Source organism: Mizuhopecten yessoensis, unplaced genomic scaffold, assembly GCF_002113885.1.
Source record: "Mizuhopecten yessoensis strain PY_sf001 unplaced genomic scaffold, ASM211388v2 scaffold5459, whole genome shotgun sequence".
Classification (NCBI taxonomy): Eukaryota; Metazoa; Mollusca; class Bivalvia; order Pectinida; family Pectinidae; genus Mizuhopecten; species Mizuhopecten yessoensis.
The window spans coordinates 1,166,029-1,188,797 of record NW_018406060.1 but is presented as its reverse complement, the minus strand read 5'-3'; the positions used below and the strand labels follow the sequence as shown (position 1 = coordinate 1,188,797).

General features: G+C 36.9%; 3 protein-coding genes across 8 annotated transcripts in view; 2 read left to right on the top strand and 1 right to left on the bottom strand.

Moving 5' to 3' along the window:
• On the top strand, positions 1–10,327 carry LOC110450683 (perlucin-like protein). 3 transcript variants are annotated; one of them, XM_021498310.1, is made up of 5 exons: positions 1–86; positions 5,130–5,218; positions 5,366–5,456; positions 6,137–6,359; positions 10,243–10,327. In XM_021498310.1, the coding sequence occupies exons 1-5, from the start codon at positions 35–37 to the stop codon at positions 10,271–10,273; spliced, it is 486 nt and encodes a 161-aa protein (XP_021353985.1). In that variant the 5' UTR covers positions 1–34; the 3' UTR covers positions 10,274–10,327. The 3 variants fall into 3 exon arrangements, with proteins under 3 accessions (XP_021353985.1, XP_021353983.1, XP_021353984.1); XM_021498308.1 differs by lacking the exon at positions 10,243–10,327 and adding an exon at positions 6,628–6,697; XM_021498309.1 differs by lacking the exon at positions 10,243–10,327 and adding an exon at positions 6,631–6,695.
• A 944-nt stretch (positions 10,328–11,271) lies between these two features.
• LOC110450732 (transmembrane protein 258) lies at positions 11,272–15,901 on the bottom strand. Its single transcript, XM_021498406.1, has 4 exons — positions 15,828–15,901; positions 12,626–12,741; positions 11,803–11,942; positions 11,272–11,431 (listed from the first exon to the last, which is right to left on the bottom strand). The coding sequence occupies exons 1-3, from the start codon at positions 15,828–15,830 to the stop codon at positions 11,816–11,818; spliced, it is 246 nt and encodes an 81-aa protein (XP_021354081.1). The 5' UTR covers positions 15,831–15,901; the 3' UTR covers positions 11,272–11,431; positions 11,803–11,815.
• Positions 15,902–16,143: 242 nt separating this feature from the next.
• LOC110450730 (trichohyalin-like) overlaps positions 16,144–22,769 on the top strand; it is a 71,357-nt gene continuing 64,731 nt past the window's right edge. For all 4 annotated transcript variants that reach the window (XM_021498403.1, XM_021498405.1, XM_021498404.1 and 1 more), the window contains exons 1-2: positions 16,144–16,496; positions 18,983–19,354. In XM_021498403.1, the coding sequence (XP_021354078.1) occupies positions 16,425–16,496; positions 18,983–19,354 (444 nt within the window). In that variant the 5' untranslated portion in view covers positions 16,144–16,424. The remainder of the gene's footprint in view (positions 16,497–18,982; positions 19,355–22,769) is intronic.

The following is a 22,769-nucleotide window of genomic DNA, read 5'->3' as shown; positions in this document are numbered from 1 at the left end:
ACTGAATATAGGTCACACACAGCGTAAACACAAAATGAAGATATTCCTTTTTGTGTTGTTAGTTTTGTATACCAAAATTGAAAAAGGTACGTATTCAAAGTCATACTTTTACACAGACATAAAGACTTATATATAGACAGAACAATTATATATAGAAAACCACATTCCTTTAAGATGTATTATTACTGTTTCCGAACGAGGAAATCATTGCCACGAGTCATGAGGTCAAGTAGTGGTTGAGAGAGATATTTGTTAATTGCATAAAGCAATATGACACTATTACAAATATCACTAAACGTCATGTAAACTTAACATCATTTTCAAAATATCAGATAGAAAATGTAGAAGATTTGATGCGTAAAAGGAACAGTTTTAACGTTTCAATCCAAATATACAGTCTCCCCATATACTATTTTATCGATGCTATTAGGTTCAAAAAAGCGTATCCTGAAGCTAGAAATCTATGCAGAATGTCATTCGGGAAAGTGTCCCCACTTACATATGTATGCATATTTAGTTATATGCGGCATATAGCTAGATTCTTACATGGAAAATTCTCAATCTGGGTTGTACTTGTTTGCAAATATGAAATGCATAACTATACTTGTAGATATGATTGCTTACAGATGATGGTAATTCTGCATCTTGTGACATCCTTGACTTGTAGTCCGTCACTGCTGTCATTCTTGTCGCGAAGCCTCATTTGACGTCATCAGGTGATGGTCAGCCCTCTTCAGATGTTTCGGCCCTTAATCACTACATCCTCCGGCTGGTGGGTCAGTAGTGGTGGCCAAACCACTACTCGTCTATGTCGTCTTCCACATCGGCTCTTCTCGTTTGTGCCAAAGCCAGCACGATTCTCTCTCTGCAACTTCTCCCAATCGTCTGATGGCGGTAGCTCTTGCCCTCCTAGTGCGTCCTGTCGACTGTAGTGTCCTCCACACTGACTGTGCGGGGAAACCTCTACAGCCAACCTCCACTGGAAAGAGCCATACTGTCAATCCTCTGCTCCTGCACTTTTCCATTAGCCCATCCTACTTGGCTTTCTTCCTCTAGTGGGCTTCCACGCAGCCTTCCTACCTTGGTACGGTGAGCTCTATGGCGATGAGGTGTCTGGATTGCTCTGTCCATATTGTCATGTCAGGCCTCAGCGTTGTTTCCACAATTCCTGGAAACACAAGCTTCCTGGCAAGGTCAACCTTCATCTCCCATGTTGGCGCCCGTTTCAAGATGGATGAGTTGCTTCGAGGCTTGACTGTGGTTTTCTATCCTGGTTTCACAAACTTGATACCAGACTGGTTTGTTCTTACACCAGTTCTTTTCTTCTTTCCCTCCACTTTAAGAATATCTGCTAGGACCCGCAAGACGTTGTCGTGCCCCATTCGGTGTCTACCCTGTCTTAGTGCTTCTTTGCAACAGACAAGATATGAGCCATTGTTCCTCTTCCTCTGCATAGTTTGCAGCAAGGATCTTCCGTCAATCCCCACTGGTGCAGGTTAACAGGAGATGGTAGCGTGTCATACACAGATCGAAGCAGGAATGATATCCGGAAGGGCTCCATGCTCTATATTTCAGCCAACGTCATCTTCCTCTCTGGGAGATTCCATCTGGTCCACGCTACCTGTTTGCTGAGTTCCACAGATTTCCCTCTCCTCCTTTCCTCCTCAATCCTTCTGATTTCTTTCTGCTACATTTGCCGTCTTTCTTTGGTATTTGCTTTCTCCCACTGCTGGAAATGAGAGAAGCGAACTCCTTGTCTTCCGACGCAGGCGTTCCCGATGATATCCTTCAACTCAAGCATACTCTCTGCTTCACCAACTGCAGGGCTTGCTGACCACTTTCTCCCTGTTCTTGTCTGTATCCCTGCCTCGCTGATTTTCATGTCTTTGGAGTCCCTCAGAGTCATCACCAGCCTGCATTTTGCTACTTTGAACTCTTCAACGACCGATTTGAATGATAGTTGTAGTTCTGCCGAACAAACTGTACAGCCCAACTGATGTGAAACTTGGTCGGACCCCAAGCTACCTCCGCAGGTACCCATTCACCATCTTCTCTAACCCTTCTACTGTCATGTGAGCCTTGGTAGCATGCCATGTTGGTATATCCATGCTTTGTACTTCCCAGGAAGTCCTGACTTGTGGATCTTCTTCATCCACTGGCGCACTTGACTTTGGGTATTCTTGTGGTTCTGGCGGTCACTAAGTGTGTCATCAAACCATTTCCCTATGCACTTTATGGGGCTGCCAATGATTGAAGGTATCTCCTCTTCTTGGACCTTCAGTACAAACTGTCGGCTGAGTCTGCCATTCCTCATAATCATGCAACGTGATTTCCGAGGTTTAAACTGCGTCCGTGCCCATGTAACTACCTCCTCCAGCGCGGACAAGACCCATCTGGCCTGTACATGTGTGGTGGAAGTGATCGTTAAGCCATCCATGAAGCCTCTATTGGCTGGTTGGTAGATGCCAGACTCCATTCTAGGTCCTCTGGTTTCTCTCTCTGCTGCCTTGATGATGATATTCATTCCCATGATGAAGAGTTTAGATGAAATGGTACATCCTGTAACTATTCACTTTTCCAGGTCTTGCCACGCTGTAGTGCTCTCCCCAACTGTAAACCGCAACTGTATCCCTCCGAAGTAGCTTATTATCATTTTCCGGATGTGCTTTTTCTTTGGGAGCAAAGATACCCTCTGCTTTCTTCCAGCACGCCGGTATGGTCCCTTTTTTCCATACTTTACAAATTACCTTAGTCTCCTTAGCAGTCTTGGACATTCCCTGTATGTTATCCCACTTGATCCTGGGGCTGATCCTGATCTTCCCTTCACCACGTCTTGAATCTCTTTCCAGGTAAGAAGTTTGGTATCCAATGTAGTACTTTGGGCATCTACCTCTAGGATTCTTGGACAATATCCTAAAGGTTCTGCTCTCCTGTTGTCTGAATGGACACCTTTGAAATGAGCTTCCACTTCCTCCTTCGAGGTTTCCAGATGGCCTGATCTCTCTGCTCCTGGCAAAGTTTTTGAGAACTGGAATGGATCTTTTACAAAATTTGCCCTCTTCCTTGCTCTCCCCTTCCTTCTTAAGGCGGCGAAGTGTCTCCCTAAGGTCGTCTCTGAGCTGCTGTATCCCAACTTTCTTACTATCTGGTGCTGTTTTAAACCTCTTTCTTAATTCCCTCAGCTCCTTTCGTAGTTGTTTGATCTTAAGTTCCCTCCTGTTCTCCTTTGTTGTCTTTGCACTGGGTTGTGTTCTGGATGTTTCCACTCCGAATCGTTCTTTGCATATACAGTACACAATTGACGTCCGTGTTTCTACTTTCCTTTCCCCATTCCCCTGTAGAGTGGTCTCCAAAATAGCCTCCAGGTCCTGGTCAAGATTTCGCCAAGCTGCCGCGTCGTTTGTCTTGGGCCACTGCACTATGTCTAATCTCCTGTCCCACACTGTTTGGACACAATGGACGCTCGCTTCATTCAAGTTACCAATGCTGCCATCTGCCACTTAACGTTGTTTGAATCATCGTCGTGTTTGTTCGTGTCCTGGTCGTTTCCGTTGGATCCGTCCGAGTGAGCCTCTCATCCCCCCCCCTCCACTCGGGAGGCTCTGGGGGTGTTGCTCTTTTCTCTGTAGCTTGATATAGGTGCTCCCTTGCGGTAGCTATACTCCGAGTTGCTGACACAATGTACCCTGCTCCAGTCCGTTCATGGATGCCATCTGTCTCTCCAGCGTCACTGGTCTTCCCCAGTTTCCATCCATCCTTTCCTGGAAGTCACTGATTTCTCAGAAAAAACAATGATTGCTTACAGATGATGGTAATTCTGCATCTTGTGACATCCCTGACTTGTAGTTCTTCACTGCTGTTTTTGTGATGTTCAGCCCTCTTCAGATGTTTCGACCCTTAATCACTACATCCTCCGGCTGGTGGGTCAGTAGTGGTGGCCAAACCACTACTCGTCTATGTCGGCTTCCACATCGGCTCTTCTCGTTTGTGCAATAGCCAGCACGATGCTCTCTCTCTCTCTGCAGCTTCTCCCAATCGTCTGATGGCGGTAGCTATTGCCCTCCCAGTGAGTCCAGTCGACTGTAGTGTCCTCCACACTGCCACTGGAAAGAACCATAGTGTATCACTGTATGTTTAATTGGCACCACTTTGCGGTTGCCGACAGTATGGATCAAATCAAGCCAACACTGGTATGATATATTGAAATATATGCCTTTATATTAGGGTTGTCAAATTTTGTTAATCGGTTATTTGGTCAATCTGTTTATCCAACAATAAACAACATCTAACACAATATTTAGTAAGCAAACATACCCGTATATATTAGATTAGCATGATAATGTATTCGCCTATTTCTAGCTAAACGCAGGAAATAGTTTCATGTGCAGATGAAATCTCAGTAAGTTTATTTCATGGGCAACACATGTTGGAATACAGTAAGGCGGAATTCAATTACAATTATTTATAGTAGAAATCATATGCGGAAATATTGTTCTTCAGAACAAATTTTAACCAACTAGGGTGTACTTTTCAGATTATATTTACAACTCGTATGTAAAAGTTCTACTCTTAAAGTTGATATTCCTCACCTTTGTACTCTGGCTTCCGTTTAAAATGTGTTCATGTTATTTATGGTGTTTACGGTATCTCCTTGTCAATACTTACAATAGAGAACAAGAATAACACATTATGGTCGCATCTATAGATAATTTGTTGGTCCAAGCCAGGTAAACACAGCACTCCTCATAAGGGTAAATAAATGTCAGGCTATTTGGTACTTGATTTTGGTAACCGGTTTGTGGTCTTCCGACCGGCTAACCAGCTAACCGTTGACAACCCTGATTTATATAAATAACTTGCTTGTGCTTACCCGTATAATCTTGAAAAAGCATGAATATCTTATCTATATATTATTCAACGGCCCGACGCCATGAGCTTAATAGTGAATCAGTTGGATATCACAAGTATCTAGTTATCATAACAAGTATCTAGTAATCATAACAAGTATCTAGTTATCATAACAAGTATCTAGTTATCATAACAAGTATCTAGTTAACAGTTCACTGTAGATACCCGTATACCATGTTACATTCCGCAATAACGTGTCATTACCTTTATTTCTGATACAGCGTCTGGAAACTGTAGAGACGGATGGGAGAGTTACAACAACAAGTGTTACCTGTTTTCTCACGAAAAGACCTCGTGGAGTGAAGCATCGGTAACGTTTACACATTTTTTTTAAAAAGGGTAATCTTTGTTATGCAATTAAAATTGCTTTTCTCATTCGAATCGTGGAATTAAAAAAAACACTGGTAACAACTGACTCTTTACAAAACATTTTGTAATTGTTGGGTTTTTTTCCAAGGCATTTTGCACGGCTCTCCATTCACATCTTGCGACGGTTCTGTCGGCCAATGAGCACAACTACATAATATCTGCAATACATCATCACACTGGTTGGTATTATTATATCACTTTATCTCTCCCTCATGTAACGTCACGATACGGATTTCTGAGAGAAGATAACACGCGTGTAATATTTGTGATGAGAGAAAATGCTGAGCTATTTCATGAAAGCAATAGAGCGTTCTAAACGTTTAACTCATTAAGTATTATTTCCCTAAGATGTTCAAGCGAAATATGTAAATAGTAAAAACAAAACGTAGTAAGCGTATTATAGGTTCACTTCTATCTCCTTCCCGGTATCAACCCGAGATATCTATGTCAGCCCCAGAGGTGGATGCCTAAGGTGATTATACCATACGAAAGTTGATAAGAGGTGAATATGAAAATGGCCAAAATATAGGGTAATATAGTGTGATCGAAACATCATTAGTTTTAACAATAGCACCAAAACAAATCACTTAAGATCGGAGGAAGATGACGAGGAATGGGTTGTAACGGACGTAGATCGAATAGGACATATGCAATGAAGATACGGTGCTTGCAGCGCAGATATAATGCGTGTCATGCAGATAGGGTGAATGCCGGGCAGCTATCGACTGTGTCGGTATACGCCTTAAACACTGCAGATATAGGTAAAATACATAGGACACAATTAATATGATCACTTCAGCAAAAAAGTGTGTGAATCTAACGCGTTAACTGAATATTACGACGTTCACTCACTTTACAGGTGCGTCATTAAATGACTACTGGATTGATGGCACGGATGAGGAAGTTGAAAGCGTGTGGAGATGGGCATCTACAGACGAGGAGTTTGTAACCTACATAAAATGGGGTCGGAATCAACCAGACCAAGCACAAGGCGGTAGCTGCCTCCTTTTGTGGAGCTCTGATAATTATCTGATGGGAGACGGTGATTGTACAGCTCATTTAAAGTTTATCTGCCAAACAACGTAAGCATAATATCCAATAATGTCCTACGGTATTAAATTAAAGTAATTAGTATTTATGTATATCTTAAATAATTACATTAAGTCGTTTTGCTTTAGGGGAAGTGAATGCATAAAACCACAAAATATATCTATAAATGTGAATAACCTAACACAATAATGCGAAAGGTACTACATGTAAGTTTTATATTGTAAGCTTATTTGCCTTCAAAAATCATAAATCAAGGCTTGGAATAGGCAATGATAATATTTTCTATATTATATATTTCAGCAGCAGTAGCTTCGACAGCGAGATAGTCGGTTAATTTGAGAACCGTAAATAAAATCTCCAGTTCAGAATACTTGAGGTTTTGTTATTTTATTCCAGAAAGTAATTGTTACTGTACAAAAACAAACTGTCTTCTTTAGAACACTAGTGAGATGGAAAACATTTTAGATTTCGAAACTTAAAGTTCCTGGGTAGAAGGTGTAATGTTATTATTATGGCTGTTCTATTTATGTTCTGACTTGATAACGCTTGTAACGTAGCTTACGATTGTATACTTTGCGTCGCTCTCTGCACAACTGGAATATGACATAGCACATTTGAAGGCACAAAGAAAGCTTTTTGATTGGTCTCGGATAAAAAAAACACCTGACCAATCGCTAGGATGATACTTGTCCTTTAAAGATTACAAAGGAGAGACATCCGACTTCTAACCTAGCCAATATTTACTGTTATGCGATCGCGAGATTCTTGATGTACACCAAAGGATCGAACTAGTCTTCTTGTCTCATTAACGAGGCGGCGCACACTGAGTCTTCAATTTTGCTATGACATATATTATATATATATATATTCCAGGGTTGCATAGAGCGAAAGTGAGCGTAACCCCTGGATATCGCGGATTGGTAGTTACATGTACCAATTAATCTTTTAATCTGAGTGCCGAAGTCTTTAAACTGATTGGGTTCGGACGGGATGCATACACTGAAGACCTATTAGCTGTCAAGCTTACATCATTAGAAGCGCCAATTAATCTCTTTATAGTTCGTTTTCTCTCACTGTGATATTTTATATGACTAGTAATATCATTTACAATGTTGTTTCTTATGTTACCTAGAGGTTCAACAACCGGTGACAGTGGTTATCACTTTATCTAACTCGAGTTAGTTCAGTTTGTATAATGATACGAGGTTTATCAAGGGTCGTATACTATCATACTTAACTGCTGCCAGTGTTAACTAACTCCTAGCAGATTTATTGAGCGGGTCGGGGTGAGGGAACCTATAGTGGTTGTGGGAGAAATTCGGTTTCGAGTTAGGCATTTTTTCTGTGGTCTTTTTATGGCATTAGATTGATCCAATAGGATCCACGAATACGTGTCCAGTGGACAATCAACCATCCATTCTTCAATAAAGTAGACCATATCATCAAATCTTATTATTGGTAGTTTTCTTTCCTAAATTTTGGAAAATATATATTTAATTAAATGACATCTAGACATCTAGCATAATTCCAACACCAACATTGAACAAAATGCTAGGTCCGTATCGGTTAAATTAAAGTTTGCAGTGTCTCGGTTTCACACAAAAATGTTTCCGTTCAATTTTTTATTTAATGTTCGACGCCATGTTGACTTTTGTAATTAAAGTAGCAACGTTACTAACAGTGAAATCATGAAATAAAATTATGTGAATCTCATCTACAAGAAATATGTATTCAAATATGACAGCTAGGTATTGTTTTCTCCTTACGCAAACTTGTGCAGCGAGTGATTATCGCGTTGGACAGCAAAGAGCATTGAATTGATGCTACTGTCTTCATTGCAGCAATCGGTGCAGACGTTTTGGTATATCTTAACTTTCCAACACCTAATATGCCGCTGTGTGGTCGGCTGAGTTTGAAGAAGGAAGTTAGGACCATTCTTTAGGAGGGTGCATTTTAGGTCAGATGTCGGAATGCTTTGTTCAGAAAATGAAATATTGCAAACGGAACAATCGCGTCCTTTTATGCAACGATTGCCGAGGTTTTTACTTTTCATAGCGGATTACAAGGGAACAATGCTCTTTTTGTTTTGCTTTTAGCAGTTTCCGGCTTGACAGACCCACAGTCGCGCACCTGGCTCTCTATTAAAATCCGTCTCTTGTGCTAAATTCTTTGATGAGCACCATTTAAGACAATGTTTTTATTTACATTCCATGGTTTCAGGTCGCAGAATTTAATGAAGTGCATATAAATTCAGTTTTGTTTTAATTCTTTAGAAACTACTCAGTGGTTTCCTCACTTATTGATAAAGTATTCTTAGCCAAAAGACATGTTCCTTGTTGTTTTTTCCTGATGCCATCCAGATCCCTTCCTTCACTAGAGTTTTAGAGTCCTGTCGTGGGGGACAAATTGCTCTTAACTTGTTGGACATTGTTGTGATATTTTCAAAATTTGATAACGCAGGGGACGGAGTTTGGCAACTCGTGTTTTGGTCATTAAAGTGAAATTGAGAAAATGTATATGACCTTACAGAACGCGCCTCGGACGCTCGACCCCATGTAAGCATATAATCGGAAAAATGATTTGTTACGCCACTAGTTTCATAGTTTTATCTATCTCAATGAATACATAATTATGTCGTATATAACTAGAACTATATATAGCTTCTGGGGTAGAGAAGGCTAGTATTAGCTGAATACCATGTAAATGAGTACTGTACGATTCTAACTAGAAATCCGTTATCCATAAAATAATACTCTGCTAAAAATATATTTTGTTCATTTTGCATATTTGTGAAAAGAAATGCATTGTTATCTGCTGTTGCATGCTGACTCATTTCTTCAAAAAAGTACGAAATTCTGGGGGGTTTTCCCCCCAAAGAATCAGTTTAATCTAAAAACTCATTCTCTATTAATATATTCATTGTAATATTTTTACGATTAGCTGAGCGTAATTGTTGGAAACATGTGTGTTCTGAAAGGTAAATGGTAAGAGATACTTCAAAAAGACCTTAGAACGTAAGAATTGTGCAATATTATAAAAGTCAAAAAACAAACATGTTTTACCTGAACATGATGTCATAGGACAGTTTAGCCTCTACGACAAGACGAAGTCGTATCTGATGAGAAAACCGTCTTGCATCTAAAGAGCAGGGTTTGTTGGACATTGCTTTACATTCTACTCATATAGTATCGACACTTTGTTGATATATTGGATTTCCCTTTCAAAGATCAGTAAAATATCAAATAAGGATCTATCTTATCGGATCCGTAAATTGCACCAAAATCCTTACAGACAACGTTTTGTTACAAGATCATCAATTTGCTCAACGAAAGTACTTCCCAAGCTGTCAATGACCACATTTACGCCAATTAAGTACGGACTACAAATATAATGTTATGTTGACCTTTCATGTTGCAAAATCAACCAAATATAGATTTAATGAATATGTTTGTGAAATTGTAGAAAACTTTGAATTTCCATCAATATCAAAAGTTGAAGATTGACTTCTAAATATAGCACACCGTCTTTAAAGATGGTAATCTTAAATCGGGTCTCGAAGATTTTGCATATTATGTATAACTATACCTAGCCGGATTAAAAAATGTTGTTTTTTTTATCCGTATAAATAGTAAAACATATTTCAGTAGATTTATGACGTATAACTGTGCATAACTTATAGTCTGTGTCGGTCTATTTTTCCACTTATGTATTTTCCCATTCAAAAATTCAAATATTGATGGTGGTTTGTCCTTGGACGACAAAAACAAACAAAAATCAGAACCATTTGAATCCCTTCACTTTTGTTGTCTTTTTATATTGTTCGCTTATATGCCTTCAAAAACTCCTAAACAGTTCCTAACATATCAGTCTGTTATAAATAGGCGATAATAGTATATTTTTCATCTTATCTTTCAGCAGCAACACCGGAAGTGAGATACTTGGTTGATGCGAGTCAGAAACGGAAATAAAAGCTCCTGTTCTGGAAAATGTTTGATGACGATTTTGTTGATATTTTATTTCGGAAAGTAAATGTCACTGAACAAAAAAGGAAACATGTCTTCACCAGGCTTTTGTTATGTTACCAGGTCTAGTTGTATAATACCAATTTAAATTATTGTCATAAGGAATCAGTCAAATACAAAGAACCGTCCCGCAAACGCACGATTTGACTTTTGTTAGGTTTGCAATAAGTAGGTCACTGCTTATATCTTACATATACCTGGTAAGAACGAAACAAATGTCTACACAATAATATTGTCTAAAACGTTCGTAACTCCTGTTGCGTTTTCTTTCCGGATTTGGCAGTCTGCCTATTACGTTTGGCTGTCGCGAGGCTATTCTTAATTTAAAGCAATCTAAACACTTCCACTGTGTGGAGGTAACTTCTGAAGTAAACATCACATCAACGTAGCATCTCAGTAGGAGAAGTGTTGAGGCTAACGTTTCAAAGCTGGAAGTGTCTCCGAAGTAGAAGGTTGATAACTATATATTCTGCGATTCATTATGTTCCGACTCAATTACGCTTGTTACTTAGCCCATATTTCGAGGATTGACCAATGAAATTTGCCCCAGGTGTTACCCCACTAGTGGTTGGGTAACCAAAAATGTTTACCAACTCCTAGCAGGTTTTTCCAACGAGTTGGGAGTGATAAAATATATAGAACTAGCGGTTGCGGAAGAAATTCATTTTTCTCGTTAGTTTTTGTCTGGTGACTGTTTACAGCATTAGATTGATGCAATGGGATTCTTGAATACGCGTCTATGGAGGCATAAAAAGAACCATTCATTCTTGAAGCACAATGTATCCCAGGAACAACGAATGTATAGACAAGATTATCAGAAATTGCTATTGTTTGTTTTCTTAATTAGATATGGTATTGATGCAGATATAGAGGCAGCAATGCCTGTGTCCACTAATATCCAAAAATAACAATAAACAAAATGTTTTGACTAAAAATGTTTTAATTTATATACAATGAAACATGCACAATGATAACACACTGTAACCATCAAATGTCTCAGTCTATGTCCATTCACCCAGCCACCCATACATCCGTCTGTGTTCTCAAACACAGCCTTCCATACATCTTTGCACTTGTAGATTCTGTAAAAGATAAAGGGGAATAACTCCTATAAGGTAAGTATATTTGAGCCTGGGAACTGTTTTAAACAAAAAACACAAATATTTTTCTATTGATACCAAAAATCATATTCAAAAGATGTACTCAAAGCTTAATTTATATTAAAAGAAATCTGTACACATAATATCAAATTAATTTCTCAATTTACAATGGTCAGTTTTGGTAACTATTATATCATAATATATTGTAATTTAATTTTAGTACGAAAAAATATGAGTATGCCAATTATTTGTTGCAGAATGCATATGATATGCTGGCTAAAATGTGAAAATATTACATTAGATAGCTTTACAACTACATTGTACAAACAAGGGAACAAGTAAGAATATATTACCTTTTGGTAAATGCTATATGAATATTCCCACCCACAGTAGTAGGAACATGACTCCAAATCCCATAAACACGGAGGCTACTAAAGACACCAGCAGCTCCTTGTACAGGTCTCTTGTGAACTTGTTAGACGTCACTTCATAGCTAGGTGTGGTTAAGCAAAACATCAGTGACATTGCATTGCTTTAGTCGACACATTACTCATTGTCAAGCCTGATTAACCCTTTCACCACTGTAGACCATAATGGACTCATCCTAATAAATGGGTGGTAGAGTCTACTAAAGTTACCTACGGGTGAAAGGATTAATATATATCAGTATGACATCACCAAAAACCAAAACATGTAGGGGAGCTATTAAATTTTCTTTATGTTACACAAGTACAGTTTTTTTTTAATTTTCACATTTAAATGACACTGCAGATACATTCACAATTTTGTCTCCTTGAACGCATGCAGCAGAGGGTATTCATAGTACATTTTTATAGTAATTATAATTCAAGGGAGAGTAGAAATGGCGTTACTAAATCTTTCCAATTACCTGCTACATTTTATACATTATCCTCACAATATTTCCAACTTATATTATAATTTAAACCACAAAAACTCTGGTGAAATGTTCTGCAAAGGAATTTTTTATGAAGAGCTACTGAAGTGGTATATGCTTAATCCATACAGCTGTCTGTTCTGAAAAACTTATCTTTCTACCAGGAAAAAAAACCTCCCAAGATTCGTCATAGCGACAAAGCTTATCAAATTTCACAATGATGTAATCAATGCTCGGTCCACTATGGCCTTTGGAAATTCTGACCAGTTGTTAAAGGATACACAAAGAACCATGCCATGAAGAAGACCCCAATTCCCAGGAGGACCACGGTCAGGTGGGGAAACACAGCAGGGTTGATTGGACTCACATAGCGAGCCATTGATTCCAGTTGGAACGTCTGTAAATACAAACATGTCAGATTTTAAGACATTAGAGGTATATTGCTTAAGTAGCTGAAGTGATTGATCAATAATGCACGTATCCCATGACTCAAATATCACAACGGCACAAGGATGTAACTGCCTGACTATAAAGTACCAGTTACAAGATGGGTTTTTCCATAGACCTATGAATGAGAAAGAATCTTGTTGCTAGTCAATATTTCAACAACACCCTTCCTAGTAGTCTAAAAGAATGTCTGCATTACTCTTCAAGGTTTATTAGGCTAGCATCAAGCTGTGTGGTAAACAACTTTTTCTTAAAACAAGAAACATTATTTCTTTTTTTGAAGTGCTAGAAGATTCATTTAATTTACAAGAACAAAATAAAAACATTCTTTCATTATTTATGCAAATGGAATTTTTATCAAAATGCTCTGCACAGGGAAATCAACTCAGGATTTTTTGAATTCATTTAATTTACAAGAAAAACATAAAATAGCCTCAATTTTTTATCAAAACGCTCTGCAAAAGGAAATTTACTTTTAAATTCAATCAGGAATCGGGATAGAATAGGTATATAAAATTTGATCTGAAGTCAGACATTGCTTATTAACCTATTTTTCTACCATTTTCTTTTGCATGTAAAATAATATAAGACTAAAATGAAAATGAAAAATCGCAAAAAATACAGCACTGATCAAGAGCAGTTATCATAAATGAAAATTTCATAGATATTGCCAACATAACATGGATGAAGAAAATAATGAATGAGGCTTAAGCTACCTGCCAAATGTCTAATTCAGTATCAATTTTCTTAATAATATCTTTCCGATGATTTAATTTGGACAAAAGGGTGTTTGACATAACATCATGACAGACATATGCTTTAACCCTATTTATGAAACCAGCCAAATTGGACAAGGATTTCATTAATGGAAAGAGTGCAGATTTAATGAGCATAATATGTTTACCATGGATTTGGGAAGGCATGATCAAAGTATTACATTCAAAGTACCAGACGAATGTTGCAAGAGCTAAAGATTTGTTTCTTGTGCTTATATTTAAATATATATATATATATATTTATTACAGTGTATGTGATACTATCCAGATTTCTTGTGTCTATTCTGCTTCCTGTGAATGGATTTACCGTAAATGAAGTCTATTTCTGTCTGTTATGATTACTATGACTGCGAATGGTCTTGCTCTTAATCTAGTTCGCCCAAGGTTGTTTCGTCCTAATGTAAATATGTGTTATTAAGTAATAAATACCATTTAAATGTTTTTCATGATAAACACAGACTGTTTCGTATATATTTCATCAACAAGATTGTGTTGTCGAAAGCATTTTAGGTGTAGGCTACATGCAGATCTCGTACAAATCCAATGAGTCTATAAATGACGGAAGATTTAGGAAAACTTAAAACAAGACTGCTTTAGCCATACACAACTAATAATCTGGCCTCAAAAGATTGCCCTAAAAATATGTTTAGACCTGACATCACGATTAATAATGATAACTTCAATATAACTTCCTTTCTTTAGGACATCCAATCACTTGCTTTATCATGCTAAACCATGCAGTGTTGATCAGAACATCACAGGTGCAGAGTTTCAGATTATTTTTGACCACATTGGGCCACATGACCCATCAAGCTTGAAAATGATGAGTCATATTTCCAAAAACCATGGGCCAAACATTAAAAAAAACAATATCAAGTATTCTTGCAGTGGATGTATATTCAAAACTTAAACAACACAAACAGCTAGTATTGAATAACATTACAATTGATTGCGGTCTAATTATCTAGAATCATTGATATTAAATATAAATGAAATAAATGACAGTATAGTATTATAATAAAATGGTGTCATCATTTTTTGTATAAGCCCAAGTTTCCTATTGTCCTGACACCAGACTTTTCACCCGACTCAGAAAATTTGACAGTAACTTAGATATGGTGTGGGGCCAGAACACACTATGTGGAAAACGTGGAATTCTCTGACACTGTTTGGAATCGGAGAGTTTTGAGGTGCTGACAACAAAAATCAACTTTAAGGCAACACAGACCTCGCACATATTGATAAATGGGTTATTTATTGAACCATAGCAGCCTTATTATCACCAACATCTGCCACATTCTGTCAGTAGAGTCCTCGGTTTCAATTGTTCCAATTTCCCATCTAACCAAAACACCATTTTGTAGGTTACAAGGGATTGACTTATAATCAACAAAAAGAAGATTCATATATTGCATTTTCGGTACGGGATCAGTACAATTTGATCATTTTAGTCACTCCAGCAATGCAAGTCGTCATTGTCATTGTATGTCGTGGGTGATAGGCCCCAATAATGTTCTTGCAATCGTAATGTAAATGGTATGGATGATGAAGATTAAAACAAAACCTTTCGCAAGTTTGGTTGGTAGTAGAGTGACAATGATGTGAGTAAAAAGTTCCATGATAGTAAAAATAATGCATGAGGGGATGATGTGTGTGCATTGTCAATCTGAAGCCCTGCAAGTTTTATTTAGGGATCACACGCACACATTCCAAAGGGAAATATACAACATCACGTTTCATTTGGATTCATGTTCTGCTTAGGATTCGTGCATTTTATTATATACATGCTAGTGAGTTATTGTAAATCGTGTGTATCTTATATAATCCATATTGATCAGAATAAACTTGTGTATCCGTGTTACTGGGAATTACTCCCCTTGTGCCGTGAACTGTACCTGGTCTGCCCATGTTTAAACTCCCGTTTTATCTTTAATGTTAAATCAAGGATGTAATATCGACATCTTTTGATTATGTTATTCCTTGAAATTTCTATTTGAAATTCACGTTGTATAAGCGGTTGCTTACGTAAATAACAGTATCGTAAATTAACTTGGCCTTTTGTGCAACGTGGCTGCCGATGATACGATGGTGTCCATAGCAGAATCTCTTTGCAAATTTTGACTGTTCTTTGAATAAGAAAAACATGAAATACGAAAGCACAGACTCTCTGTTTTGTTGCTTTTCAAGAAAAAATGTTGCCATGAAGGGAAAGGAAACAGTAGTTATCGTTGCAGACATTTTTGTGTGACGATATACGTACCATTTCGCCGGTGTTTGCGTTGACGGAAGTAGAGGAAGTTGCAGGTGCTTGTCTATGCGCATGTCTCAAAGGCGAAAGTAGACGAGTCCATTATAGGAAAAAGTGACGGGAAAGTAAATATATATTGTTGCTGCTGAATTTTATGTTGATTCCTTTAATAACAATAAATGATATTTTTTCTTATTTATTTAATATGTTATGATATAGTTGCTCAAGTAAAAGGATTAGAAAGTACACATTCAAGCATTGTGTCTTTATAACTTTTGTTTGTATATACCTTTCCATCTTTGATAATAGACTCGTCTATATTTGTTTCCCTGTCAGCAGTAAATAATGAATGAAGCTGTCAGTCAGCTGTGAAAGTGCTAGCGTGCAGCAACACAAGAGATGGAGATACGAGGGACATGTAAAGACCTTAAATTCCCTTCATTGTTTTGTGAGGAAAAAGTGGATAAACGTGTGATACATGGATCAGAATGGGGGAAAATGGAATCAACAAATGTTATAAAAAGTTACATGGAAACTAAACGTTTATAGGAAAGTTTTTTTTTAAATAATTTTTTTTTTTTATTTTGAAGTTGATTTTTAATTGTGATAATGTTCAGTCCTTTATCCAGAGGCTATGGAACCTGGTCTGGGGAGCTGTACGACCCGTATAAAGGTGTCACAGTGAGTATCTAAGCTGGTCACAAACATGTACAGACAATTGCAAACAGGTGATATAACTTAAAGTGTCTGACTTTTACAGTACACAGTAAATACAATTATAATGGAGAAAAGTGTCAAAAACATTATTAAAACAGGAGTGACAATACAGCAAAACTTTTTTTTTAGTTAAGAAATAAAGAAATGAAAAGAAAAGCATATTAATTAGATCTATACATATATATTGATTTGTTTTTAATTGACATTTTAATTTATATGAATTGTCCTAAGGTATCTAATCTCATTTAAATTTTAAATTAGCTAGATATCATCTTTTAAAAAACCCAATTAATTTGTAAAACTTGAATTCAATATATTGAACTTGGAAAATTTATATTTAAAAATCATCTTAAATACTACTGAACTTACATGTATAACACCAACTACTTGATTTTCAGTGCAAAATTGATTTTAGTTTTACTTGATAGATTGATTGTTTCAGTAAAATAATTAAATGAATATATGTGTATATATATATATATAACATTTTAAAGTCATTGTAAGCAATAATAATTTAAAGAATGTAATAAACATGTAGATATACAAATGTAATATTAAAATCACAGTTTTGTTTTAGCATTACAGATATGAAAGTCTGAATATATATATATAGTAATACTATTATGTAGAATTTCTAGGTGGTGGATATTCAAAATTGTACAAATGGTGGGGCTGACTCCCCAGGGGGCTGAGGGGTGTGGCCAAAAGGGGGCAATTAGGCTATATAGCTTTAAGCGACTTCTTCTCTGGAACTAATTAAGTGATGGATATCAACCATATTTGACTGGCAGCATCCCTAGGTGGTGGGGATTCAAAATGGTTAGGGTGACCCCCCAGGGGGCTGAGGGGCAGGGCCAAAAGGGGGCAATTTGGCTATATTGCTACAAATGACTTCTTCTGTAGAACAATGCACTGGATATCAATCATATTTGATCAAAAGCAATCATGGGATGCAGGGATTAAGAATTGTACAACTGGTGGGGCTGAGGGGTGGGGCCAAAAGGGGGCAATTAGGCTATATTGCTTTAAGCGCCTTCTTCTCTGAAACTAAGTGATGGATATTAACCATATTTGACTGGCAGCATCCCTAGGTGGTGGGGATTCAAAATTGTACAAATCGTGGGGCTGACCCCCCAGGGGACTGAGGGGCGGGGCCAAAAAGGGGCAATTTGGTTAAATTGCTACAATGACTTCTGTAGAACTATGCTAGATATCAATCATATTTGGTTGGAAGCATTCATGGGAGGCAGGGATTCAAATTGTACAAGTAGTGGGGCTGACCCCCTTGGCTAAAGGGGAGGGCCAAAAATAGTTTATTGCTTGGAAATGGTTGAGATCCCCACCCTATAACCATATACAATTGCTGAAAATGAAGAGACGAATGCACATTTGCTTCCAGGATTGCCCAGGGGTCTGGCCCCACCCTTGGAGACATAGTCCCTGGGTCATGACTTTGAAACAGTTGAGATCCCCACCCCATAACCATACATAAAATTTCTGGACATGAAAAATCTAATACAGATAGGATACAAGGATTGTCCTTGGGGTCTGGCCCATTCCTTTGGATCTTGTTTGGAAAATATTGTGCCATGATTGCTTTGATATCCAGGTGAGCGATACAGGCCCTCTGGGCCTCTTGTTCTATAAACACGAAGCCACTTTTTCATTTTGCTGGTATGAATATTGTCCAACATTGATACTAAAGTCAACGAAATTCCTAAATTATTCAACAAAAATGTTTTAGCCAAAACATGTCACAAGACCAAATAAAAGATGAAAGATAAGAAACATATAACGTGCTGTAGTGGAGGGTTCCTTAAAATGCTAATCACTATATCAAATGCTGCACTGAGCCTTATGGAGGCACAGTGGTCTAGTGGTAGGACTCCGGGCTCGTGACCAAAGGGTTGTGGGTTCAAGTCACGGCACTGTGTTGTATCTTTGAGCAAGATACTTTACTACGCTTGTTCCAGTCTACTCAGCTGTAAATGAGTACGTGGTTGGGCAGTGCTAGAATTGTTGAATGCTAGCTGTTAGTGCCGAAATGGCAGCTTCGGCTGTATGCTCCCCAGGGAGTTGAGAAAGATATTGGGTGGTTACAAAGGCCCTATAACCACAGATAATAATTTGTTTACCGCTTTGAGATGACCTACAAACTAGGTTGTGAAAAAGCGGTATATAAGAACCTCAAATTATTATTATCACTGAGGACACCCTTCAATTGTGCTTCTTTTATAATTAGCAAATACAAATGTAGCAAAAAAAATGCCAAAAAAAATACCGATACATCAATTCACTAACAATTAAATCATTTTCATACAAAAAATTAGTATAAAACGTTTTTTTCTGTAATTCAAGCCCCTGGGAAAGGGCGCTACATGTATATAATATATAGTTCAGATTGCTTGATCTGTAATATTGTAATAAAAAATGTTTATACCTCGTTATAGGATACTGAGTCTCTACCTTGTATAGAGCCAGGAGAGAACACTCACAGACATGGTGTCACAGTTGGACTGGGGCCCAGGGCTTCAACTACAATGTCTATGCGCTCAGGAAAGGATCAGCCCCTAACTTGTACCCTCACCCCTCGCTCTGACGGCAAACTCAACATTCCTAAAACATTTACCACACGTAAGGGGGCACTGATTTTATTTTCATCACAAGAGGATGGAGACAATGGTTCAGCATCTACGTCTGTGTCACGTTCTTCTTCCAGACAAAAATCTGCTCTTTCCAAGAAATTCAGTGCTTTGGAAACCTGTTCTACCCTGGGTACCTTGGATAGATTGTCATTATCAGTGCTGCAGTATGGCGATCAGGTAATTAAACATGTACTATATTGGTTATATGTCCACGACAATGTTATTATACTCGCATACTTCATTTCTTATTTTATTGTCATGAAATTTTATTTGTTGTCAAACTTTATCTATTTCTACTCTCCCTTGAATTATAATTACTATAAAAATGTACTTTGAATACCCTCTGATGTATGCTCCGCGCACTCGTGAATATATATTCGTCCGCGCAATAAACTCGTGCTTTCTGATTCGTTAGAAAAACACAAGTGTGTGGTCTTGCATATGTATTTCCATTATTTTGACTCCCAAAACAAGCTAGGTCAACATTACTATGACAATGAAAAGAAGTTTTTTGATGATCATTCTACAAACCAGTTATTTGCTACTCAAATAAGTAGCAAACTCAAAAAAGCCGTTCATATAAACATCACCTCTTGTGAGAATTCACATACTGGCTGACCTTTCAGAAATCGTTATGTATATTTGACACCAATGTTCCGTAGTCATTTCACTAAGTTCCAGTCATGAGCTTATGAGGATATCAGTATCGTCTGTGTGTGTAAATGAACAAAACTAGTATTTGCCATCACCATGACAATACATGTCTGTAACTTGTATTTTGTAGTGTAACGGTTGATTCAGATTTAAATCAGAATGGTTTTTGATTTATTGTGGTCAGGTGATCCAAATCCAGTCTTATCATTTGTCAAGTAATTAGGGCTTAAAGTGAATATGGTAAATACATTGAAATGTACATATTACTTTCAAGATGTTTTTAATTACATGTAGGTAACATTTACGAAGCAGACAAGAATTTTATATAGTAAAAAAAAGAGAAATGAAGAGACTAATAAAAATCTTCAATGAATTCCCTTTTTCTTTAAACTAATCCTTTTCATTTGAGAATGGACTAGAATTGCCCCAGAACTAAGTACTGTAGAATCATTTATTTTCATGGGGTTAAAATTTCGTGGTTTTCATATACTAGCCTGTTTCAAGGACATTATATTTCACTGATTTCTGATTTTCCTCTATCTATATATCATACCAAATTTATGTTTTCGGGGGGATTTCATTTTGTGGATTTTGTTATCCACGAAATAAAAGAAATTTAATGTTCCACGAAAATTAATGATTTTACAGTAACTAAGAATTTGCTTCTTGTTTGTCGATGTTTTGGAAAATTAAAACTGAGATAATACAAAAATATCAATTTTCAATAATGTGGTACAAGGAAATCATCAACAAAAACATTTCCTCATATGTTACTTGGAGGCCATAGCCAACACACTAGAGATAAAGAATATCAATACTGTGGAGTGGATATAGCCGCTGTGCTGGGTTATCCTGGCAATATTTCACCATGCTTATAGGGTATTTACTCGCATATTGTTAGAATTTGATGGGACAAAGATTTAGAGGTAATCAATGTTCATTACACAGAAAGGTTAATTTACTCACCGTACAAAGACGTACAGAAATATTACAGACAGGAACATCTACCCTGCAGAGAGATAATCAATCGGCCACAATAACTGCCAGATACTCTAATTAAAACCAAGTAATAGACAGCATTGTGTTTACTGAAGATCAACTTATTTAGTGTGTATCCCGGTTTAGATGAAAATGTCGGGATCAAAGTATTAACTTACACAAATTAATGGTAATTTATCAAAGTTTGACACCGGCCATAATATCAGTATTGATGATACCTGAGGATTTTCTAAAGGCATATATATATACTGACAACATACTGCTGCTCCGACGTTCACTCAGGGACGCAATATTAATTGGTTAAAAAATCAGGTCTCAGATTTGAAAATGAACTTTTATAAAGTTGGATATATGTCCTTATATGAAAAGGCAGATTTTCATCAATGATAACCAAATCGGACAGACATGTCTGTATTCGATGACAAAAGAATGTTCAATAATAAATATCACACAATTATTATGTCAGCATATCAAGGAAATAGTAACAATAGTCTATACATATATCATAAAGAAGTTGAAAATAGCAACTGTATCTTCTTTACCTTTTTTTGTCATTTTCTATTTTATATTAAGCTACATTTCTAAAAACAACCTTTTCTATAATTGGTACATTAATTACATTTTTACAGGTGACATGTACATGTATCAGGATAGGTGTTTTTTGAACTAAGAAAATTAACACCAGTAAATGAAATACCATTATGTATAATGACATGCAAATTTAAAGTACATGCTGAGTATCTACTAGTGTGAATAACACTTAAATTAATTGGTACTCAGTATAAATTGTGTATGCAGTACATGTATAATTAGCCTGAGTTTCCTCTGGCCCTGACACCATGCAGAATAAGACATTTTGACAGATAGGTATGGGACGTCCATCTGTCAAAATGTCGAAGTCTGGTGTCAGGGTCAGAGGAAACTAGAGCTAATGTAAATGTGTGTTAATAATAATACCCAACCACGTACTTATTTACAGCTGAGTAGACTGGAACAAGCGAAGTAAAGTATCTTGCTCAAAGATACAACACAGTGGCGTGCTGTGACTCGAACCCGCAACCCTTCGGTCACGAGCCCGGCGTCCTACCGCTAGACTACTGTGCCTCCAATAACCACTGTAGCTTTTTATTGAGCAATTACGTGATAATTTAACTGACTATTTTGATCCTTTACAATACTTTCATAGAAACTTTATACATAGAACAATTAATTTTGTACTGAGATCTCCTGCAAAACGCTATGAGCATATATATTTACAATTTTGAAATATACTAGTTCATTATAAAGAGACGTGGGGTTGAGATTGGGTCTACAATATTAAATGGAAATGGTATACGTATATCCTCTAGGCTAACTTCATTTAACTTTAGATTAATGATATTGATAATTTGATAGGCAATGCTGTACTCATCACTGAGTATGTGCACATACATGCATGAATAATTTGTTTACCAGATATGTAAACAACATTGAGATATTTAGGTTTTCAGATTTAAATCACTCAAAAATTAATGGAATGAGTTTAAAAAGGCTTTGCCTTGTACAGGGTTTATATATATTCATAAATATTAAACACACCCTTTTGACATTTTAATGATTTCATTCTTTACTTAGTTGACGTTTTTTTCACTTGATCTGTCAGAAATATTTGTATCGGTTAATATTGAATGAAGTATTGTAAAGGTGAGAAATAGCACAAAAAAGCATGTTAATTATCATTTCCTGAGTCACCACTGGATCAGCTATATAGTCAGGGATTTCTCTGTTCTAAATTTCTTGAATTTACATAATAAAATAATCTCTACTAACTATAGGTAAAAATGAAAGATTTAAACCTAATTTATATAGTGAAGCTTTTTCCATGCTTGCATCAGAACTTTTAAACCTATTGGAACATAATTTTTGATAAAGGATCAATCTGTCTTCTTGAAAGTTTTAG

Excerpts from the sequence above, each read along its gene's own strand:
- LOC110450683 (XM_021498308.1), top strand. The coding sequence starts at position 35 with ATGAAGATATTCCTTTTTGTGTTGTTAGTTTTGTATACCAAAATTGAA. Across the intron at positions 87-5,129 it reads GTATACCAAAATTGAAAAAG|CGTCTGGAAACTGTAGAGAC; the intron begins GTACGTATTCAA and ends TTTCTGATACAG. Across the intron at positions 5,219-5,365 it reads CCTCGTGGAGTGAAGCATCG|GCATTTTGCACGGCTCTCCA; the intron begins GTAACGTTTACA and ends TTTTTTTCCAAG.
- LOC110450732 (XM_021498406.1), bottom strand. Across the intron at positions 11,943-12,625 it reads TTCATGGCATGGTTCTTTGT|CTATGAAGTGACGTCTAACA; the intron begins GTATCCTTTAAC and ends AACCACACCTAG.